This window comes from Macaca thibetana, chromosome 2 (assembly GCF_024542745.1).
Source record: "Macaca thibetana thibetana isolate TM-01 chromosome 2, ASM2454274v1, whole genome shotgun sequence".
Classification (NCBI taxonomy): domain Eukaryota; kingdom Metazoa; phylum Chordata; class Mammalia; order Primates; family Cercopithecidae; genus Macaca; species Macaca thibetana.
In genome coordinates this window covers 102,224,511-102,244,748 of record NC_065579.1, presented here as the reverse complement: position 1 = coordinate 102,244,748, position 20,238 = coordinate 102,224,511, and the positions used below count along the sequence as shown (strand labels likewise).

Here is a 20,238-nt window from a genome sequence, read left to right as displayed (position 1 = left end):
AAAAAATAAAAAATAAAAAGATATGATTTAGGAACTCATTAGTATAGTCACAGGAAATTTAAGTATCACATTTGCTTTTAGAAAAGTAATCAGGCCAGGTGCAGTGGCTCACACCTATAATCTTGGCACTTTGGGAGGCCAAGGTGGGTGGATCACTTTGAGGTTAGGAGTTCGAGACCAGCCTAACCAATATGGTGGCACCCTGTCTCTACTAAAAATGCAAAAATTAGCTGGGTGTGGTGGTGCGTACTTGTAATCCCAGCTACTCGAGAGACTGAGGCAGGAGGATCACTTGAACCTGGGAGGTGGAGGTTGCAGTGAGGCGAGACTCCATGTCAAAAAGAAAAGAAATCAGAGAAACAGTTCTTTCTACTACGTTTTTGTATGATGGTACTATCTAGAATTTGAAAAGATAATCATTTAAAATTATTGATGAGGAATTAAGGTTGCTATCTCAAATAGGAAAACTCATAAAGTTAGGCACATGGAAGAAGGCTTAAATTTATTTGAAATTTTTAAAGATTTTATTTGGAAGTCTATGTAAATATAATTGATTATTTAGTGTCTTTCCAAATCTTGGTATTGTATTTTTTTCTTAGATAATATAAAGAATATGTAATGAATGTTTTCACTAAGCCCCATATAGGTAGAGACAAACTATCTCCAGCATTCTGAGTACTGAACACATATTATCTTTTTTTTATAAGCACTTGCCTAGAAGATGTAGATCTTGCCCCTGGCCTTAATTATCCTGTCTGTACTTACTAATTGGGTGTCAGATCTTGATTCTTAAGCCTCTGTGCCACCACTCTAATATATATCAACACCCTTTGCTTGTTGGATTTGGGAATTGAGGGTAAGATGAATTCTGATTTTTCAGGGTCTGGAAGTATTTGCTTTATACATGTTTTGTAATCATGGTAGCCTCACACCACGTAAGTGGGAGGAGGGGAGTGTGTGGGAACAAAGATGAAGATAGAATAGGAAGGAAGGAAGATAGGACCATATTCCTTGCTTTAATTCTGTTTCTTTTTTCTAAGTACATTTGTTGGAGAGAGGTAGATAGTGGAGAAGAGCCTAAAAGGAAAGCCTGATAATTAAGTGACTTGAATCATAGTATATTTTGACTTTTTCTTTTTCTTTTTTTTCCTTTTCTTTTTTTTTTTTTTTTTTTTTTTTTTTTTGAGACGGAGTCTCGCTCTGCTGTCCAGGCTGGAGTGCAGTGGCCAGATCTCAGCTCACTGCAAGCTCCGCCTCCTGGGTTTACGCCATTCTCCTGCCTCAGCCTCCCAAGTAGCTGGGACTACAGGTGCCCGCCACCTCGCCCGGCTAGTTTTTTGTATTTTTTAGTAGAGACGGGGTTTCACCGTGTTAGCCAGGATGGTCTTGATCTCCTGATCTCATGATCCGCCCGTCTCGGCCTCCCAAAGTGCTGGGATTACAGGTTTGAGCCACCGCGCCCGGCCTATTTTGACTTTTTCAAGTTTGGGTTGGAGAAAGACTGTGTATTAGTTGAGATTCTTCCATTGTAAACAACAGAAATAGATTGACTAAATTAGGCAAAAGAAAGATGAAAGCTGCTCACTTAGACTTGAAGTAGTCAACGAGGGCAACCAAATAGCTGTCATGAACGTTTCTTCCAGTGTGTAGTCAATAAGTGGTCCTTTCCAACTGTCTTCTTCTTGACTTCTGATTGACCCAACTCTAGTCATGTCCCAAACGCTATAGGGGTAGGGATTGGTTTTATTAGGGGAGATAGAAGAATAGATTTCTGGACAAACACAAGTAGTAGCCATTACACTATGCAACTAAGGATCTGTTTGACTTGTATTTACCTTGTCAACACCATAGCTTGTATGTCAACTTATCCTATGGAGTCTCTTGGAGTTTCTGTTAGACTCTTTGAAAGCAGGCGTAGTACCTTGCACACTTTATTTCCTATTATGCCCTGCATTTGAATGGTGCTAATTTATTGCAGGTCTTTGGCTCTTCTTCTTTTTTTTTTTTTTTTAATTTTTTTTTGGTGGGGGTGTCAGAGTCTCACTCTATCGCCCATGCTGGAGTTCAGTGGCGCAACCTCGGCTCACTGCAACCTCCGCCTCCCGGGTTCAAGCGATTCTCCTACCTCAGCCTCACAAGTAGCTGGGATTACAGGCGTCCACCACCATGCCTTGCTAATTTTTGTATTTTTAGTAGAGATGGGGTTTCACCATGTTGGCCAGCCTGATACTGAATTCCTGGTCTCAAGTGATCCGCCTGCCTTGGCCTCCCAAAGTGCTGGGATTACAGGTGTGAGCCACTGCACCTGGCCCCTTTGGCTCTTTTTACTACATTATTTCTGTATTTTCTAGGCTATTCATCTATGGTTTACTTACAGTAGATTTACTTTTTTTTTTTTTAAACTTTTATTTTGGGTTCAAGGGTACATGTAAAGGTTTGTTGCGTAGGTAAACACATGTCACAAGGGTTTGTTGTACAGATTATTTCAATTAAGTCCAGTACCCAGTAGTTATCTTTTCTGCTCCTTTCCCTCCTCCCACCCTCCACCCTCCAGTAGACCCCACTGTCTGCAGTTTCCTCCTTTGTATTCATAAGTTCTCATCGTTTAGTTCCCACTTATAAATAAGAACATGTGGTATTTGGTTTTCTGTTCCTGCGTTAGTTTGCTGCAGATAATATCCTCCAGCTTGCCATCCATGTTCCCACAAAGGACATGACTTTTTTATGGCTGCCAGTAGAATTACTTTTTAACTGCAGATTATGTAATTAAGAAGCTGGTAGTCTGTAAAAATGGTAATATACATGACTGCAGAGAGGGACCATTTCCCGTAGCTAATTGAGGGAAATGTGTGTGTTTTTTTTTTATGCTGGCAGAGCTAAGTAGTTTGGTTGACAGGGCTATCCACAAGTGATCATGAAGAAGCAGGTGCTTACTCCAAGATAAGGCCCATACTCACAGTCTTTGGTCAAGAAAGTTGATTTCATTTGTCCGATAGTAATGTAACTATGTAAAGACCTGATTTGAATCTTACTGGCTATAGCTTTGGATATGTTGATTGTGGGTTTTTTTGCACCTCACTTTTCTTACAAATAGAAAGGACACAATTGCAATTGCTTTGTCCTGCCACCACCACCTCCCCCCACCCCCAGAAATGTGAGTTACCTTGGGTAAGACTGTCCATTTCTTAGCTTTAATTTTCTCATCTTTCAAATAAGGGAGCCTCTTCTGGCTGTAAAATCTTAGATTTTGATTCTTTTGTTTGTTTCAAACAATTGACAAGAGTTTCTAGAAATGTTTTTCCTTTTGCAGTGCTCATTACATGAAACATCTTTTTCTTCTTCACCAGGCAGTTGCAGCAGTGCAGAATGGCCGACCTCAGTCTTGCAGATGCATTAACAGAGCCATCTCCAGACATTGAGGGAGAGATAAAGCGAGACTTCATTGCCACACTAGAGGCAGAGGCCTTTGATGATGTTGTGGGAGAAACTGTTGGAAAAACAGACTATATTCCTCTCCTGGATGTTGATGAGAAAACCGGAAACTCAGAGTCAAAGAAGAAACCGTGCTCAGAAACTAGCCAGGTTGAAGGTAAGTATTTAAACCAGACTGCTTACATATGTTCAGAAAGCAGGTTAGGGATTATGCCTTTGGTCGTAATCTTGGAAACTAAGAATTGAGCTGAGTTTTTTTAGTATAGGCTAGTAACTTTGTATTTCCTTATTAGAAACTGAGAAGGTAGACTTACCACCCTTTGAGTGAGTGTTCATGAGTCTGTAGATAACTTTTAACCCTAATATTTCTTCATTTAGACTGGAATCAGATGCCATTTGTTGTCTTTGGGGTCATCCCAGGTCAGGATTAAAGCATAATTAAAGCCTTTAAGAGAAATTTCCCTTTTTCCTGGATCAGATGTGCTAATAATTGGTTGAGTATTTTTGTATCTGTGTTCATGAGGGAATTGGTCTGTATTTTTCTCATAATGTCTTCTGTCCAGTTTTAGAATTGAGGTCATGCCGACTTCATAAAATGAACTGGGAAGTGTTCCCTTCTTTTTCTTTTCTGGAATAGTTTGCATAGAATTGATATTTTTTTCTTCTTTTCAGTGTTTGATAGAATTCATCAATAAAGCTCTCTGGGCCTGGAATGTTCTGTCAGATTTTTAAACTAGGAATTTAGTTTCTTTCAGAGATCATAGAACTATTCTGGTTATCTATTTCTTAAGTTAGCTTTGGTAGTTTGTATCTTTGAAGGAATTCCTTGGTCAGTTTCCTGGCATAAATGTTACAAACTAATGGAGATATGCTTTTAAGAATCTGTTATATCCCCTCTTTCAGTTCTTATATTAGTCATTTGTGATGTTTCTTTTTTTATTTTTATTTTTTGATAAGTCTAGATAGAGGTTTATCAATTGTATTGAAAGATCCAGCTTTTGGTTTCATTAATTTTTTTTTCTATTGTCTTTCTGTTTTTCATTTCTTCTCATATCTTTATTTCTTTTCTTTCTTCTGTTTACTTAAGTTGATTTATTCTTTTTCTGGTTTCTTTTTTTTTTTTTTTTTTTTTTTTTTTTGAGACGGAGTCTCGCTGTGTCTCCCAGGCTGGAGTGCAGTGGCGTGATCTCGGCTCACTGCAAGCTCCGCCTCCTGGGTTCACGCCATTCTCCCGCCTCAGCCTCCCAAGTAGCTGAGACTACAGGCGCCCGCCACCACGCCCGGCTAGTTTTTTGTATTTTTAGTAGAGACGGGGTTTCACCATGTTAGCCAGGATAGTCTCGATCTCCTGACCTCGTGATCCACCCGCCTCGGCCTCCCAAAGTGCTGGGATTACAGGCTTGAGCCACCGCGCCCGGCCTTTTTTCTGGTTTCTTAAGGTGACAGTTTAAATCAGGTTTTGATCTGAGACATTTCTTTTCTAATGTAGTTACTTAATGTTATAAATTACCCTCTAATCACCATTTTAGCTGTGTCCCATGGATTTTGATATGTTGTATTTTGTTTTCATTTATTTAAAAACATTTTAAAATATTTTCTTTGTGAATTCCTCTTTGTGTCTGCCTTTAAGATTTTATCTTTATGTTTGTTTTTTAGCAGTTTATGTTGTGTTTAGATGATATTTTGGAATTTTTCTGCTTGGGCTTCTCTGAGTTTCTTAATCTGTGCTTCTGAAGTGGTTAAGTCTGGGAAATTTTTGGCCATTATCTTTTAAAATATTTCTTCTGCCCCATTCTTTTTCTCTTCTCCTTCTGGGATTCCAATTATATTTTTGTTAAATTGTTGGATAGTGTCCTGTATCTCTTGGATGCATTGTTAGTTTTTTTCTCTCTTTATTTCTGTTTGTGTTTTACTTTGGGTACATGCTTTTGACCTGTCGTCCAATTACCCAATTCTTTTCCTAGTTGTGTTGAATCTAATAATGAGCTTTCAGTGGCATTATCTACTTCAGCATCTTTTATGTTTTTAATTTCTAGCATTTGTTTGCCTCTTTCTTATGAGCTTCCTTATTTCTGCTAAAATTTCCCATCTGTTCATGTATGTTTTCCACCTTTTCTACTATAGACTTTAACATATTAATCATAGTGGGTTTTTGTTGTTGTTGTTGTTGTTGTTGTTGTTGTTTGAGACGGAGTCTCACTCTGTCGCCCAGGCTGGAGTGCAGTGGCCAGATCTCAGCTCACTACAAGCTCCGCCTCCCGGGTTTACGCCATTCTCCTGCCTCAGCCTCCTGAGTAGCTGGGACTACAGGCGCCCGCCACCTCGCCCGGCTAGTTTTTTGTATTTTTTAGTAGAGACGGGGTTTCACCGTGTTAACCAGGATGGTCTCGATCTCCTGACCTCGTGATCCGCCCGTCTCGGCCTCCCAAAGTGCTGGGATTTCAGGCTTGAGCCACCGCGCCCGGCCAATCATAGTTGTTTTAAATCTCTGTGTGATAATTTGAAAATCTGGGTCATCTCTCAGTCTGATTGCCGTGTGTGTGTGTGTGAGTGTGTGTGTGTGTGAGTGTGTGTGTGTGTGTGTGTATCTTAGTTTTTGATTGAATGCTGGATCTCACATGTAAAATAGTAGGCTCAGGCCAAAAGGTATTTATGCTTGGAAATGGGCATGTCTCTTGGGTTTAGTCAATTTAAACAGGAGCTGAGCAAGTTTTGGGTTTTGTTGTTACCATAATTGCCTTCAGTGTTACTGTCTTCAGTCCCTTTAATTCCGTGCTTAGAGTGGGGACTGAGGCGCCGGAAGGTATTTCTTTAATGTGCTTGCTCCACTCTTTCAGCCTTCCCTGTGTACCCAGGCCTCAGAGGGGTCCTTGTCCATTGTCTTTTCCCTCTTTTATCAGAAGAGTTCTAGCCAGGTGGTGGGCAGAGTTTGTTTTTTTATTGTCCCATTTTGTGCTTAATCATGTGCTTATATCTCATGGGTTGGGTCTTTCTCAATTGTATTATCCTTCTCACAGTAGTAGAGTCTTCTAATGGTATTGGTGTAGGATCCTGGATGAGGAGTTTTTCTTGCTCCTCTCTCAGGTTTATAAAGTATGTTTCTATTACTCTTTCCCTAGCTACAGCCAGTGTGTTCTGGGGCTGACAGAGTTTGGTACTCCTTCCCCAGGAGAGAAAGATCCCAGGAGGAGGAGTTCATGCTTTTCCCTTAATGGTGGTGGCCTTCTCCAGGTCTGTAGCATGGAGGGAGACTATCTGGTCCCTCACCCTGCTTCCAATCTTTCCTGTGAGCATGCAGCAGACATCTGCAAAGACAATCTTGCAAATGAGTGTGAATTCCCTTTGTGTCTGTGGATTTGAGGGACCCCATAGTCTCATGCTAGCCTTCACTTACCTTTAACAAATCACTACAATTTTTACTTGAATTTTTCTTACCTGCTTGTAGGGTACCCAGTGTCTCTTCTGCACCTGCGGTGACACAGGAGAGCTGGTGTTCACCTCCCATATTTCCTGGAGGGGCTTGTCTTTCTTTGGATTTCATACTACTAGGTAGCTTTCCAATGAATTCAAGTTTTTTGTAGTTGATCTTGCTGTTTCTTGTTGTTAGGGTGGGAGTGACATCTCTTTTGGCTTTCTACAGCATAAGTGGAAGAAGAAAACCTGCTTCCTTAATATACGCTTAATTTGTGTCTTGGGGAGGGGGCAAACCACAGCTCATTTAAAGAAGTACTGAGAGTTTAAGATCTAATTATATCCATATAAATATTTACTTCAGGCCAGGCGCAGTGGCTCACGCCTGTAATCCCAGCACTTTGGGAGACCAAGGGAGGCGCCTCACCTGAGGTCAGGAGTTTGAGACCAGCCTGGCCAACATGGGGAAACTCGGCCTCTACTAAAAATACAAAAATTAGCCAGGAGTAATGGTGTACACCTGTAATCCCAGGTACTTGGGAGGCTGAGGTACGAGAATCACTTGAACCTGGGAGGTGGAGGTGGCAGTGAGTGGAGAACGTGCCACTGCACTCCAGCCTGGGTGACAGAGCAAGACTCTGTCTCAAAAAAAAAAGTTGCTATAATTTTTTGCAAAAGTGTCTTGACGTTGAAAAAGCTTATGTTGAGAAATAAAGTTCATGCTTTTATCCTTTAATTCAATTTTCCAGAAACTCGTATTTTTTTTGAACAGGTTAACAAATGCATATATACAAAATCCAATTGGTTCAAAGGGATATACAGTAAAACAAATTATCCCAATCCCTACACCCTAGCTAGGCAGTTCTCCTTCCTGGAGTAACCACTTGCCAGTTTCTGGAGTAGTCTTCTGAGTTAATGAACTGTGTGTGTGTTTTTTTTTTTTTTTTTGAGATGGAGTCTCTGTTGCCCAGGCTGGAGTGCAGTGGCACGATCTCTGCTCACTGCATCCTCCGCCTCCCAGGTTCAAGTGATCCTCCTGCCTCAGCCCCCCCGGTAGCTGGGATTACAGGCATGCACCACCATGCCTGGCTAATTTTTGTATTTTTGGTAGAGATGGGGTTTTGCCATGTTGGCCTAGCTGGTCTCAAACTCCTGACCTCAGGTGATCCACTCACCTTGGCCTCCCAAAGTGCTGGGATTACAGGCATGAGCCACCATGCCTGGCCTGAAATTTTAAGTTATTTACATGTCAAAAATAGCAGGGAGGATTTAATTTTTTATAAATAAAATAATGTCTTAAAAACTTTCCTCCTCTTGGGCCAAGTTAATGTTACATGGATTAAGTCACTCAAGATGAAGCACAAGAAAATCTACTGCTACCACCTCACTGTCCTTATCCACCTAGTCTCAGTCCCAGATGGTGGAAACAATGCACAGTTAAAGGAAATTAGAAAATGAAAAGCAGCTAGCCTTCTTTCACCTATGACTGATGAGGGTAAGTTAATATTAGGATGAGAAGAGCATCTCAACCATGACTAGTTGCTACAGTATGTACGTCTTATCATTCCTTTCTTCTTACTAAGTTTTCTTTGTTTATGTTAGTCAGTCAGAGAACAAATGTCTCCACCATCCATTATGGATTAAGACAGAGATAGACTTTCCCATTTTCCATTAAGGAATCCAAATTTTTTGGAGTAAATATTTATTTGTTCTTCTTTTGTGCTGGGATTATAGGTGTGAGCCACTGCCTGGCTTTTTTACATTATTAAATGAAGAAAAATGAAGAAATGAAGAAAAATGGATGCCCTTTAAAGTTTTTTTTGTTTGTTTAAGTTTTTAATTTTTCATTGCTACTAAAGATTTTTTTAAAGATTAGAAAACAAAAAAGTCAGAAGGAACCAAATCAGGACTGTTGTGAGGTAGATGCCTAATGATTTCTCATCAAAACTGTCACAAATTATCTTTGTGAAAGGAATGAACAGGAGCATTGTCCTGGTGGAGAAGGACTCTCTGGTGAAGCTTTCCTGGGTGTTTTTCTGCTAAAGCATTGGCTGAATTTCTCAAAACACCCTCATAATAAGATGTTATCATTCTTTGGCTCTCCAGAAAGTCAACAGGCAAAGTGCTTTGAACATCCTGAAAAACTCTTGTCGTTGCTCTTGACTGATCCACTTTTGCTTTGACTGGAGCATTTACGCCTCTTGGTAGCCATTGCTTTGATTGTGTTTTGTCTTTAGGATTATACTGGTAAAGCCATATTTCATCTCCTGTTACAGTTCTTCAAAGAAATGCTTCAGGGTCTTGATCCCACTTGTTTAAAATTTACATCGAAAGCTCTGCTCTTTGCAGCTGATCTGGATGCAACCGTTTTGGCACCAGTTGAGTGGAAAGTTTGCTCAATTTTAATTTGTCAGCCAAAATTGTATAAACTGAACCAATTGAGATGTCTGTGGTATTGACTATTGGTTCTGCTAATTGTCAGTCCTCTTCAATTAGATCGTTCTTTTTTCCTCTCAAATTGATATTGGTGATCTGCCACGGTGGGCTTCATCTTCAACATCATCTCCTCCTTTATTTTTTTTCTTTTTTTGAGACAGGGTCTTACTACGTTGCCCAAATTAGAGTACAGTGACTATTCACAGGTGTGACCATAGCACTACAGCCTTGAACTCCTGGGCTCAAGTGATCCTCCTGTCTCAGCCTTCCAAGTAGCTGGGACTATAGGCACGGACCTCTGCATCTGGCTGGTATCTTAAAACAAGTTATTCATGTGTAAACTACTGATTTCTTTGGAGCATTGTCCCCATAAACTTTACACAAAGCATCAATGATTTCACCATTCTTTCATCCAAGCTTCACCATAAATTTGCCGTTTGCTTTTGCTTCAATTTTAGCAGGATTCATGTTGCTTTGTTAGGGGCTCTTTTCAAACTGATGTTTTATCCTTTTGAGTGCTTCAAACTAGATCCTGTTCAGACATGTTATAACAAGTTAGTATGAGCTTTTTTAATTTTATTTTTATTTTTTTAAGACAGAGTCTCTCTGTCACCGAGGCTGGAGTGTGGTGGCACAATCTTGGCTCACTGCAAGCTCCACCTCCTGGGTTCAATCGACTCTCCTGCCTCAGCCTCCTGAGTAGCTGGGCTTACAGGCATGTGCCACCATGACAGCTAATTTTTGTATTTTTAGTAGAGATGGAGTATGAGTTATTTTGATGCAGAAAAACTCCCTTGAAATCCATGAATGGTTTTTCATAGAATGCATTTTCCACGAACTCTTTGAAGATACCGTGTTTAAAGTTTTTATGATTACAGCTGGGCATGGTAGTGTGTGCCCGTAGTCTGAGCTACTCAGGAAGCTGAGGTAGGAGGCGATCACTTGAGCCCCAGAGGTCAAGGCTGCAGTGAGCCATAATAGCACCACTGTGCTGCAGCCTGGGTGACAGAGAGAGACCCCATCTCTAAAAATAATAATAATAAAGTTTATAATTACAATAGATTATAAATTACTGCATTTTTTCCATACCAGCTTCCTAAAAGTTGTAGAAGTCTTAACTAAGAATAAAAGGAAGGGGTGATGGCTGTTTGGAGACATCAAAGAAGAAAATTGAAAGGAGCCGCCTTATTTATCCTTGTAGAAATCTTGTGCAATTAGTGAGTTCTTTATGAATGGAGACTTCTCTGCTGTGGGTCTGATTTTTATACATTATCTGACTGATGGTTTTTGCCATAATGACAGGTTTCATATTTGGGTTTTTCCTGGAGAACATTCTAAACAAGCTGTTCTTCTGAATACGTCTTTAGAAGTGATGGAAGGCCCCTAGACTTCATTAACGTTTTATTATACATCTAACTTAAGTTTGATTTTGTTCTTAGATGAGGTTCAGTAAACTATTGCTGATCACTGACACTTTTTTTTTTTTTTTTTTAAAGACAGGATCTTACCGGATGCAGTGGCTCATGCCTGTAATCCCAGCACTTTGGGAGACTGAGGTGGGTGGATCACCTGAGGTCAGGAGTTCGAGACCAGCCTGGCTAACATGGTGAAACCCTGTCTTTACTAAAAACAGAAAAAAATTAGCTGGGCGTGGTGGTGGGTGCCTGTAATCCCAGCTACTCAGAAGGCTGAGACGAGAGTAATCACTTGAACCTGGGAGGCAGAGGTTACTGTGAGCCGAGATCGCGCTGTTGCACTACAGCCTGGGCAACAAGAGTGAAACTCCGTCTCAAAAAAAAAAAAAAAAAAAGACAGGTTCTTTCCATGTCGCCTAGGCTGGAGTGCAGTGGCACAATCATAGCTTACTGCAACATGTAACTAACTCCTGGGCTCAAAGGTTCCTCCTGCCTCAGTCTCCTGAATAGCTTGGATTACAGGTGTGCGTGCATTGCTTATCCTTTTATTTTTTGTAGTGACAGAGTCTGACTGTGTTCCTCTGGCTGGTCTGGAACTCATGGCCTCAAGCGATCCTCCTGCCTTAGTCTCCCAAAGCACCGGGATTACGGGTGTGAGCCACTGCACCCAGCCTAGTGCTCTTGATATGTTCTTACAACAGGCTTACTTAGGCCAACCAGTGGAAGTTTATCAACCATTTTCTTGCCTCTAGATATAGAAGGGATGGTTGAGTAGGTTACACATAATAGAACTCTTTGAACAATGGTGTTTTATTTCCCTTAATTCTTACATGTCCACCCTAATTGTCTTCAACTTGTAAAATAAGAGGTAAGAAAGCAGGACTGCTTTTATGGCATTTATCACAAAGCAGAAAAATTGCTTTTTTCTCTAAGTATGATTTCTGCCTTCATACCTGGCAACACAAGAACCCCCCAACCTTTATTCCTTTTCTGTGGATATACTATACTTGTTTCCTTTTGCACTTCAACTTATTCTTGCTTCTACAAGTATTTTATCTTAGCATTGTCTGTGTAAACCATCTAAATACCAATACTTAAAAATAAAATTGGTGTCAAACTCTTCTTCTAAAATGCCTATCACCTTGGGAAACAATTGTCAAATACTTTTTCAGGATATGTGTACTACTTGTTTTGTACCATGGCTGTAATAAGAAAAAAAAGAAAGAAAATTATGTACTACCTGACTTTTTTCCTTGAAAAATGGTGTTTTCCTTAATTCTTCATTATCAGCATTATGTGGCCCTATTTTCTAGGTGAGGGAGACACAAGATAGAAGCTTTCTCTTAGGTGTGAATGACGAAGTAACACATCTGTGACTCTTGTTCTTTCAGATGATCATGTAGCACAGTATTGCCCCTCAGACACAAATAGTCAGCACATTTATGGAACAAATCACTTAATTTTTCTGTTCTCTGTGTGATTAAATAGTTATTCTGAAGTTGAGAAAATGCTTTCTCCTTAGCATTCCTTAAGGCCTTTGAAGCTAAAAGCTTATTCCCACAGAATAAGAAATTAACATAGGGCAGTGGCCTGGCTAAGTTTTTTGCATTTTTAGTAAAGACAAGGTCTCACTGTGTTGCCTGGACTGGACTGGTTTTGAACTGCTGGGCTCAAATGATCCTCCTGCCTTGACTTCCCATAGTGCTGGGATTACAGGTGGGAGACACCACACCCTGCCACACACCAGCAGTCTGTTTTAACAAGCCTTAATAGGTGACTCGGATGCATATGCATGATTGAGAAACACTAATCCACGGAAAAGGGCCTAAGTAACGACTCTTAATAGATACTGCAGAATTTCTTCTTAACAGACTGGTCCCTTCTTTTGCAGAAAATTGCAACCAGCTTAGCTGACCAGTAGAGGGCAGTGTTGGCATGGGTCTGACAGCACCAGAGGGTTCCCTTGCATTGAGACCTGGCTGTTTTGCCCAAGGCTGACTCACAGCACACATGCCTTCTCAGGTTCTTGCTACTTCTCTGCCAAGCTGATTTGCCTGCTGTGGGAATCTGACATCTGGGGAAAGGGAATCAACAAAAGAAAGTAAATTTGAATATCTGTGTCTCAGAGGATGTGATTAGTTTCTAAAAAAAAGTATGCTATTTTGGATGCTGTGTGTGTTTCACTGAGAAAGTTTTCATTTCATGAAATGGGGGTTCTCTGGGGAAGTCAGTCAGTGAGAAAGCATAGTATAAGCATCTTTTGAATTAGGACTTGTCCAGTAATGTGCAGCATTCCAATGATTAGGGTCCAGTATGTCTTATCTGGCAGGGAAATACGCAAGCCTTTTTTCTACTTGACAACCTTATTGTTTTTAGTGTTGTTACATTGTTTTTTATTCTCCCCTGGGCTTATATTTTTAGATTGTGAGATGATGTATGTATAGTAGAATCCAGCTTCTCTTCTTCCTTTCTAACCTCTTCTTGCTTTCATTTTATTTTATTCTGGTAAAGTTTCTTGATCAACCTACAGTTATTCTATAGTTGGTTGATAGATAACAAATTTATAGTTGATCAACATATGGTTAATAACAGTGAGAATAACAATAGCTAATAACGTGAGAATAACAATAGCTATTTAGCACTGTACAGTTGACATCCTATATTATTGCATTTAGTCCCACATCCCAGGTGAAGCTTAAGTATTAGAAATGAGAGGGTTGCATTTGATCATTAAACAACTAAAACAATCTTTTTAAAATAGAGATGTGGTCTTGCTCTATTGCCCAGGTTGGTCTTGAACTCCTGGCCTCAAGCAGCCCTTCCTCCTAGGCCTCCCAAAGTGCTGGGATTACAGACGTGAGCTACCAGATCTTCTCATTTTAAACCCTTGTTCTGGCTGGGCACAGTGGCTCATGACTGTAATCCCAGCACTTTGAGAGGCTGAGGCAGGCAGATCACGAAGTCAGGCGTTTAAGGCCAGCCTGACCAACATGGTGAAATCTCGTCTCTGCTAAAAATACAAAAAATCAGCCAGACATGGCGGTGCACACCAGTAATCCCAGCTACTCGGGGCTGAGGCAAGAGAATCTTATTACACTGAATTGAAATAGGTTTTTTTGTCAGTTTGTTCAGGTTTAGGTTAATGTGCAGACTAACAAGCAATTGTGTCTCCAAAATGGTAGATATTTATTTAGGGTAGGTGTACTTGTCTAATCCTAAACCCTCTTAGTAGTCTCATGATCATATTTAGGGAAGTTTATATCTATGCATAAAAAATTAGTGTGACATTTTTGCAAAAATAGTTATTTTCTGACTTTGATTTGAAAATAGACTCTTATCTCATAACTAATAGTTCTTTTTGGAGAAAAAAAAGTTGTACCAAAATGTATAGTTCATAATAATAGTACCCTGGCCTGAAAGAAAACAGGGGGCCAGGACCCGGGGGCTCATGCCTGTAATCTCAGTACTTAGGAGGCCGAGGCAGATGGATCCCCTGAGGTCAGGAGTTTGAGACCAGCCTGGCCAACGTGGCAAAACCCCGTCTCTACTAAAAATACAAAAATTAGCCAGGTGTGATAGCGTGCGCCTGTAATCCCGGCTACTAAGGAGGCTGAGACATGAGAATTGCTTGAACCCAGGAGGTGGAGGTTGCAGTGATCTGAGATTGTGCCACTGCATTCCAGCCTGGGCAACAGAATGAGACTCCATCTCAAAAAAAAAAAAAAAAAAAAAAAAAAACACTTAATTGCTAAAAATATTCTGCAAACAAGCCAGGATAGTGGTATGTACCTGTAGCCCCACCCGAGCTACTTAGTAGGAGGGAGGATTGCTTGAGCCTAGGAGTTTGAGTCCAGCCTGGGTAACATAGCAAGACCCCAAAGACCCCATCTCTTAAATAATATTCTGCAAGCAAATGACTTTGTTAAACTTCACACTGCAAGAATAGAGCCAAGAACCTACCATGTACCCTTTACTTGAGTTTATTAATTGTTACTGTTTTGCACATTTGCTTTATCATTCTCTTTATATTTACATATACTTCCTTCCCCTTGGATTATTTAAGAACATATTGCAGAACTCACACCTGTTTACCCAAAGAACTAGGCATTTGCACATTACAAGAATATGACGATAGAAATCAGAAGTTAAATGTTGATGAGATACTCCTGTCTATCCGTGAACCTTATTTCATTGTCATCAGTTGTCCCAACAGATTTAACACATTCCTTTCTAATTTTTTTCTTCTTGTCTGCAGTTGAATCTGGAATCACATTAGTTTTCATGTCTCTTCAGTCTCCTTTAATTGGAACAGTTCCTCAGCTCTTCTTTGTCTTTCATGACCTTAATATTTTGAATAGTATGGGCAAGTTATTTTTTAGAAGTCCCCTAATTTGGGTTTGCCTGGCATTTTCTCATAATTAGATTCAAGTTACACATTTTTGGCAGTAGTACTATGTAAATATGATGTGTGTCCTAAGTGCACCACATCAGGAAACACATGATGTCACTATATCACATTATTGGTGGTAATAACTTTCATCACTTGTTAGTGTCTACCTGTTTACTGTATTTTTTTTGTAAATAAAAAAAAAAAACATTTTATTTATTTATTTAGAGACAGGGTCTTACTCTGTCACCCTAGCTGGAGTGCAGTGGCACAATCATGGCTCACTGCAGCCTTGACCTTCCCAGGCTCAAGCAGTCTTCCAGCCTCAGCCTCCCAAGTAGCTGGGACTGCAGGCATGCACCACCATGCCTGGTTAATTTTTTTTTTTTTTAAGACAGAATCTCACTTTGTCTCCCAGTCTGGAGGGCAGTGGCATGATCTCGGCTCACTGCAACCTCTGCCTCCTGGGTTCAAGTGATTCTCCTGCCTCAGCCTCCCGAGTAGCTGGGATTACGGGTGCACGCCACCACACCTGGCTAATTTTTGTATTTTTAGTAGAGACGGGGTTTCACTGTGTTGGCCAGGCTGGTCTTGAACTCCTGACCTCATGTGATCTGCCTGCCTTGGTCTCCCAAAGTGCTGGGATTACAGGCGTGAGCCACCACCCCTGGCCACCTGGTTAATTTTTTTTTTTTTTTTTTTTTTTACAGAGACAGAGTTTTGCAATGTTACCCAGGCTTGTCTTGAACTCCTGGGCTCAAGCCATCTGCCTTCTCCTCCCTCCCAAAGTGCTAGGATTACAGGCATGAGCTACCACGCCCAGCCTCTTTACTGTAAAATTTATATTTTTCTCTGTGTAATGAATAAGTAATTTGTGAGGAGATACTTTGAGGCTATATATATATCCTGTACCTAATCCAACTTTCACCTACTATTTTAGTATCTAAGCAAATAGCTTTTGAATAATTTTCTGGTTTCCAAGCTGGTTGAAATGTGTTCTGCTGCATCTTATATGAAAGTCACATTTTATGAATCAGAAATTCCCTTTTGCACATTTTAGGTCGAAAATACCAGGGAGGCTGGGCATGGTGACTCACACTTGTAATTCTAGCTCTTTGGGAGGCAGAGGCGGGAAGAGTACTTGAAGCCAGGAGTTTAAAACCAGCAACACAGCGAGACTGCATCTCTACAAAGAAAAAAAAAATAAAAAATTAACTGGGTGTGGTGGTGCATGCCTGTAGTCTTAGCTACTTGGGAGGCTGAGGCAGGAGGAAAGGCAGGGAGAAAGTAAACAGGTATGTGCAAATAAGACTTCCATTATACATATTATTCACAATTAAATCTCTCATTTATGCTCTTCACTGGAAAAAAATTTGCCTTTAATTGCACAGATCATTTATAAAAAGACTGTTCAGGAGTTATGCTCCAAAGCCCACAATGACAGAGATAGTATGTCAAAGGGACACAGGAGTCTACTGAAAGAGTTCCCCATTTTCAACACTGGAAAAATTTGAGCAACAAAATAAATAAAGTAGTATTGAATTAAAGCACAGTGGATGAGGCTGATCGTGGTGGCTCACGCCTGTAGTCCCAGCTACTTGGGAGACTGAGGCAAGAGTATCACTTGAGCCCAGGAGTTTGAGACCAGCCTGAGCAACTTAGTGAGACCCTGTCTTTATAAAAATAAAATTGGCTGGGTGTGGTAGCTCACTCCTGTAATCCCAGCACTTTGGGAGGCCAAGGCAGGTGAATCACCTGAGGTCAGGAGTTAGAGGCCAGCCTGGCCAACATGGTGAAACCCCGTTTCTACTAAAAACACAAAAAATTAGCCGGGCATGGTGGCACGCGCCGGTAGCCCTAGCTACTCAGGAGGCTGAGGCACGAGAATCGCTTGAACCTGGGAGGCGGAGGTTGCATTGAGCCAAGATTGTGCCACTGCACTCCAGCCTGGGCAACAGAGGGAGACTCCATCTCAAATAAATAAAATAGCCAACTGTGGTGGTGCACACCTGTTGTCCCATGTTCTTGGGAGGCTGAGGGAGGAGGATCATTTGAACCCAGCATTTTGAGGTTACAGTGAGGCGTGATTATACCACTGCCTACCAGCCTGGGCAACAGAGCAAAACCCTCTCTCTTAAAAATTAAGTCAAAATCTTTGCCGGGTGCCATGGCTCACACCTGTAATTCTAACACTTTGGGAGGCTAAGGCAGGCAGATCACTTGAGGTCAGGAGTTTGAGATCAGCCTGGCCAATGTGGTGAAAACCTGTCTCTAATAAAGATACAAAGTTAGCTGAGAGTGGTGGTGCGTGCCTGTAGTCCCAGCTACCAGCTACTTGGGAGGTTGAGACAGGAGAATCGCTTGAACCCGGGAGACAGAGGTTGCAGTGAGCCGAGATTGCGCCACTGCACTCCAGTCTTGGCGATAGAACTAGACTTTGTCTCAAACAAAAAACAAAGAACAACTCTCTTCATTTTCATGTAATCCTATTTATTTCCTCAAGAAGGGTAGATCTTTTAAGACTTTGTTCTTTGCAGTTACAAACATACAATAAAAAATTTAGTGGCTTTAGTTTCACACAAATGAAATCAACCCGTATGAATTTTAACTTGCTTTTTTTTACTTTATTATCTTAGAAAATTTTCTGTCTGTATATATGAAGCTTTCTTTTTAACTTGGTCTAAAGTAGTGGTCTTAACTTTTGGTCATATACTCAGAATTCTGAGAAATTCTCTTTGTACATTAAGTTTACGTCTAAAATTTTGTAGCAAAAGTTTAGTCGTAAAACATGTAATTTTGAGAATGTTTTACTTTTGCCACATAAAAATAAGTTACCTCATTCTGCTAAATGTATCCAAATGCTTCTAAATATAGAGCATTTTGATTTCCATCATCTAGTTTAAAAATATACGAACAAGCTGTTCTTTATCATTGGAAATTTAAATTCTTCTTTTGAGTCCTTGAACTCTTATTTCCATAACATGTCTCAGACTTTTATCCTAATGTAATACATTTTTATGCTTGAAATTTTTTTCGATTGTTTTACCATGTTTCTGCTACTAAATATGTATGTAAACTTAAATTTTAATTTTTAAAGTTCCTGTAACAATAAGGTTCTGTATTTTAACTTGGTCCAGAGGAAATTTATCAGTCGATCACATGTATTATGTATTTTTAAAATCTCCCTTCATTTTCACTTACTCCTATTTGTTTCCTCAAAAAGAGTAGAGACAGGGCTTCACTATGTTGACCAGGCTGGTCTTGAATTCCTGGCCTCAAGTGATCCGCTCGCCTTGGCTTACCAAATTGCTGGGATTACAGGCATGAGCCACTGTGCCTGGCCCACATGCGTTGTAATTTTTGATGTTATTACTATAAAAGTTGAATTTTATTGGAAATGCTTTTCTTATGAGATGATGGGATCTGTTATTTTTCTCAGTTAGATCATGGGTCTGTGGATGAATATTTCTTTCTCCGATGAAATAGGATTGAGAAATTTTTCCTGTTTTTGTAGCTATCATAGTGAAGAAACCCTAATCACATAGGTAAATATATGGGAATGAAGTTTTTTTTCTTTTTTTTTTTGGAGAAGGAGTCTTGCTCTGTCGCCCAAGCTGGAGTGCAGTGGCACAATCTCAGCTCACTGCAACCTCTGCCTCCCAGATTCAAGCAATTCTTGTGCTTCAGCCTCTGGAGTAGTTGTGATTCATACGCCACTATGCCGGCTAATTTTTTGTATTTTAGTAGATATGGGATTTCACCAGGTTGGCCAGGCAGGTCTCGAACTCCTGACTTCAAGTGATACACCTGCCTTGGCCTCCCAAAGTGCTGGGATTACAGGCTTGAGCCACTGCACCGGCCAGGTTCTTTATTTTTATTTTTTTTGTTTTTTTATTAAGAGATAAATACTATAGGCGTGTGCCACCACACCCAGCTAATTTTTATTTTATTTTATTTTATTTTTTTTAGAGTTGGGGGTCACACGATGTTGCCCAGGCTGGTCTCAAATTCCTGGACTCAAGACACCCCTCTGCCTTAGCTTCCCTAATAGATGGGACTATGGACACACCCTAGGGTGTCCTGGCCTTTATCTGTATTTAGCTATTAGATGCCTGTTATCTTCCCGTATCAGTAACACGAAGTGCTCTCATTTCTTTTATTACTGTATACTATTTTACAATATTATAATGAATCTGTTGGTGGACATTTGCTGTTTTTAAGCAATGCCATAATAAACATTCTGTTTATATTCACTTTTTTATACTTTTATGTCTCTTTGTGAACTAAATACCTAAAATGGATTGTTGAGTTGAGTATTGCAGAATTTGATAGGCTGCCAATTTGTCTCATAAAAAGGTTGTTCCTGTTTACATTCCCCCAGATATGTAATGAAATTACCCTTGTCAACACTGGTTATCAAATTTTAAAAGGTTTTATCACTTTAGTAGCTGCTCTTATACCAGTCGCAGGATATCAATTTTTGTAATTTCCATTTTCTTATAATACGCATTTTTTAAATGAAGCAAGTTTTTAAAAATATGCATTCTTTCTTGAGCGAGGAAGAATAAACCTTATAAACTTATTGTGTGAATGTGAAAGGGAATTTACTTATGCCAAATGTGAGATGGAGCATATTTATGGCATCTCTCTGGATAAGTAAAATGCAGTTTGTGAAGACTTAGCAGGGTATATGTTACATAGTGGGTATTTAACAGAATTCCATTGTCTTTCCTTCCTTTATTTCCTTCTTTTATTTAAGTTATATTCTGGTTTTGGACTGTCTTGTTCTTTTAGATTGTTCTCTTTGGCCATTCCTCTTAAGTAACAGAATGAATGATCTTTTCAATGAGAAGCTTGTGTGAAAGATTTCTGCCTTGTATTTATGAGGACTAAGGGGTTGGACAGCATGTTTGTGGTCTTCCAAAGTAAAATCTTGCATTTTTTATTTTAGCAGCATATATTGTAGATATTTACTTATTGTCTTAGGAATAATATCTCTAAATTTTTGGGTCAGCAAGGTAACTGCAGAGCTAGGCTGGTTGCTAAAATGTTAGATATAGTCAGAGACTTTAAGAAAAAGTTGTACATCCCCAAATTGATCTATATAGTCTTATATGCAATTGCATGTAAGATCCCATCAAGAATTTTAGTATAAAT

General features: G+C 39.9%; 1 protein-coding gene across 46 annotated transcripts in view; it reads left to right on the top strand.

Moving 5' to 3' along the window:
* Positions 1 to 20,238, top strand: part of MAP4 (microtubule associated protein 4) — a 231,400-nt gene that overhangs the window by 87,261 nt on the left and 123,901 nt on the right. For all 46 annotated transcript variants that reach the window (XM_050780601.1, XM_050780603.1, XM_050780602.1 and 43 more), the window contains one exon: positions 3,348 to 3,589. In XM_050780601.1, coding sequence (XP_050636558.1) covers positions 3,367 to 3,589 — 223 coding nt within the window. In that variant the 5' untranslated portion in view covers positions 3,348 to 3,366. The remainder of the gene's footprint in view (positions 1 to 3,347; positions 3,590 to 20,238) is intronic.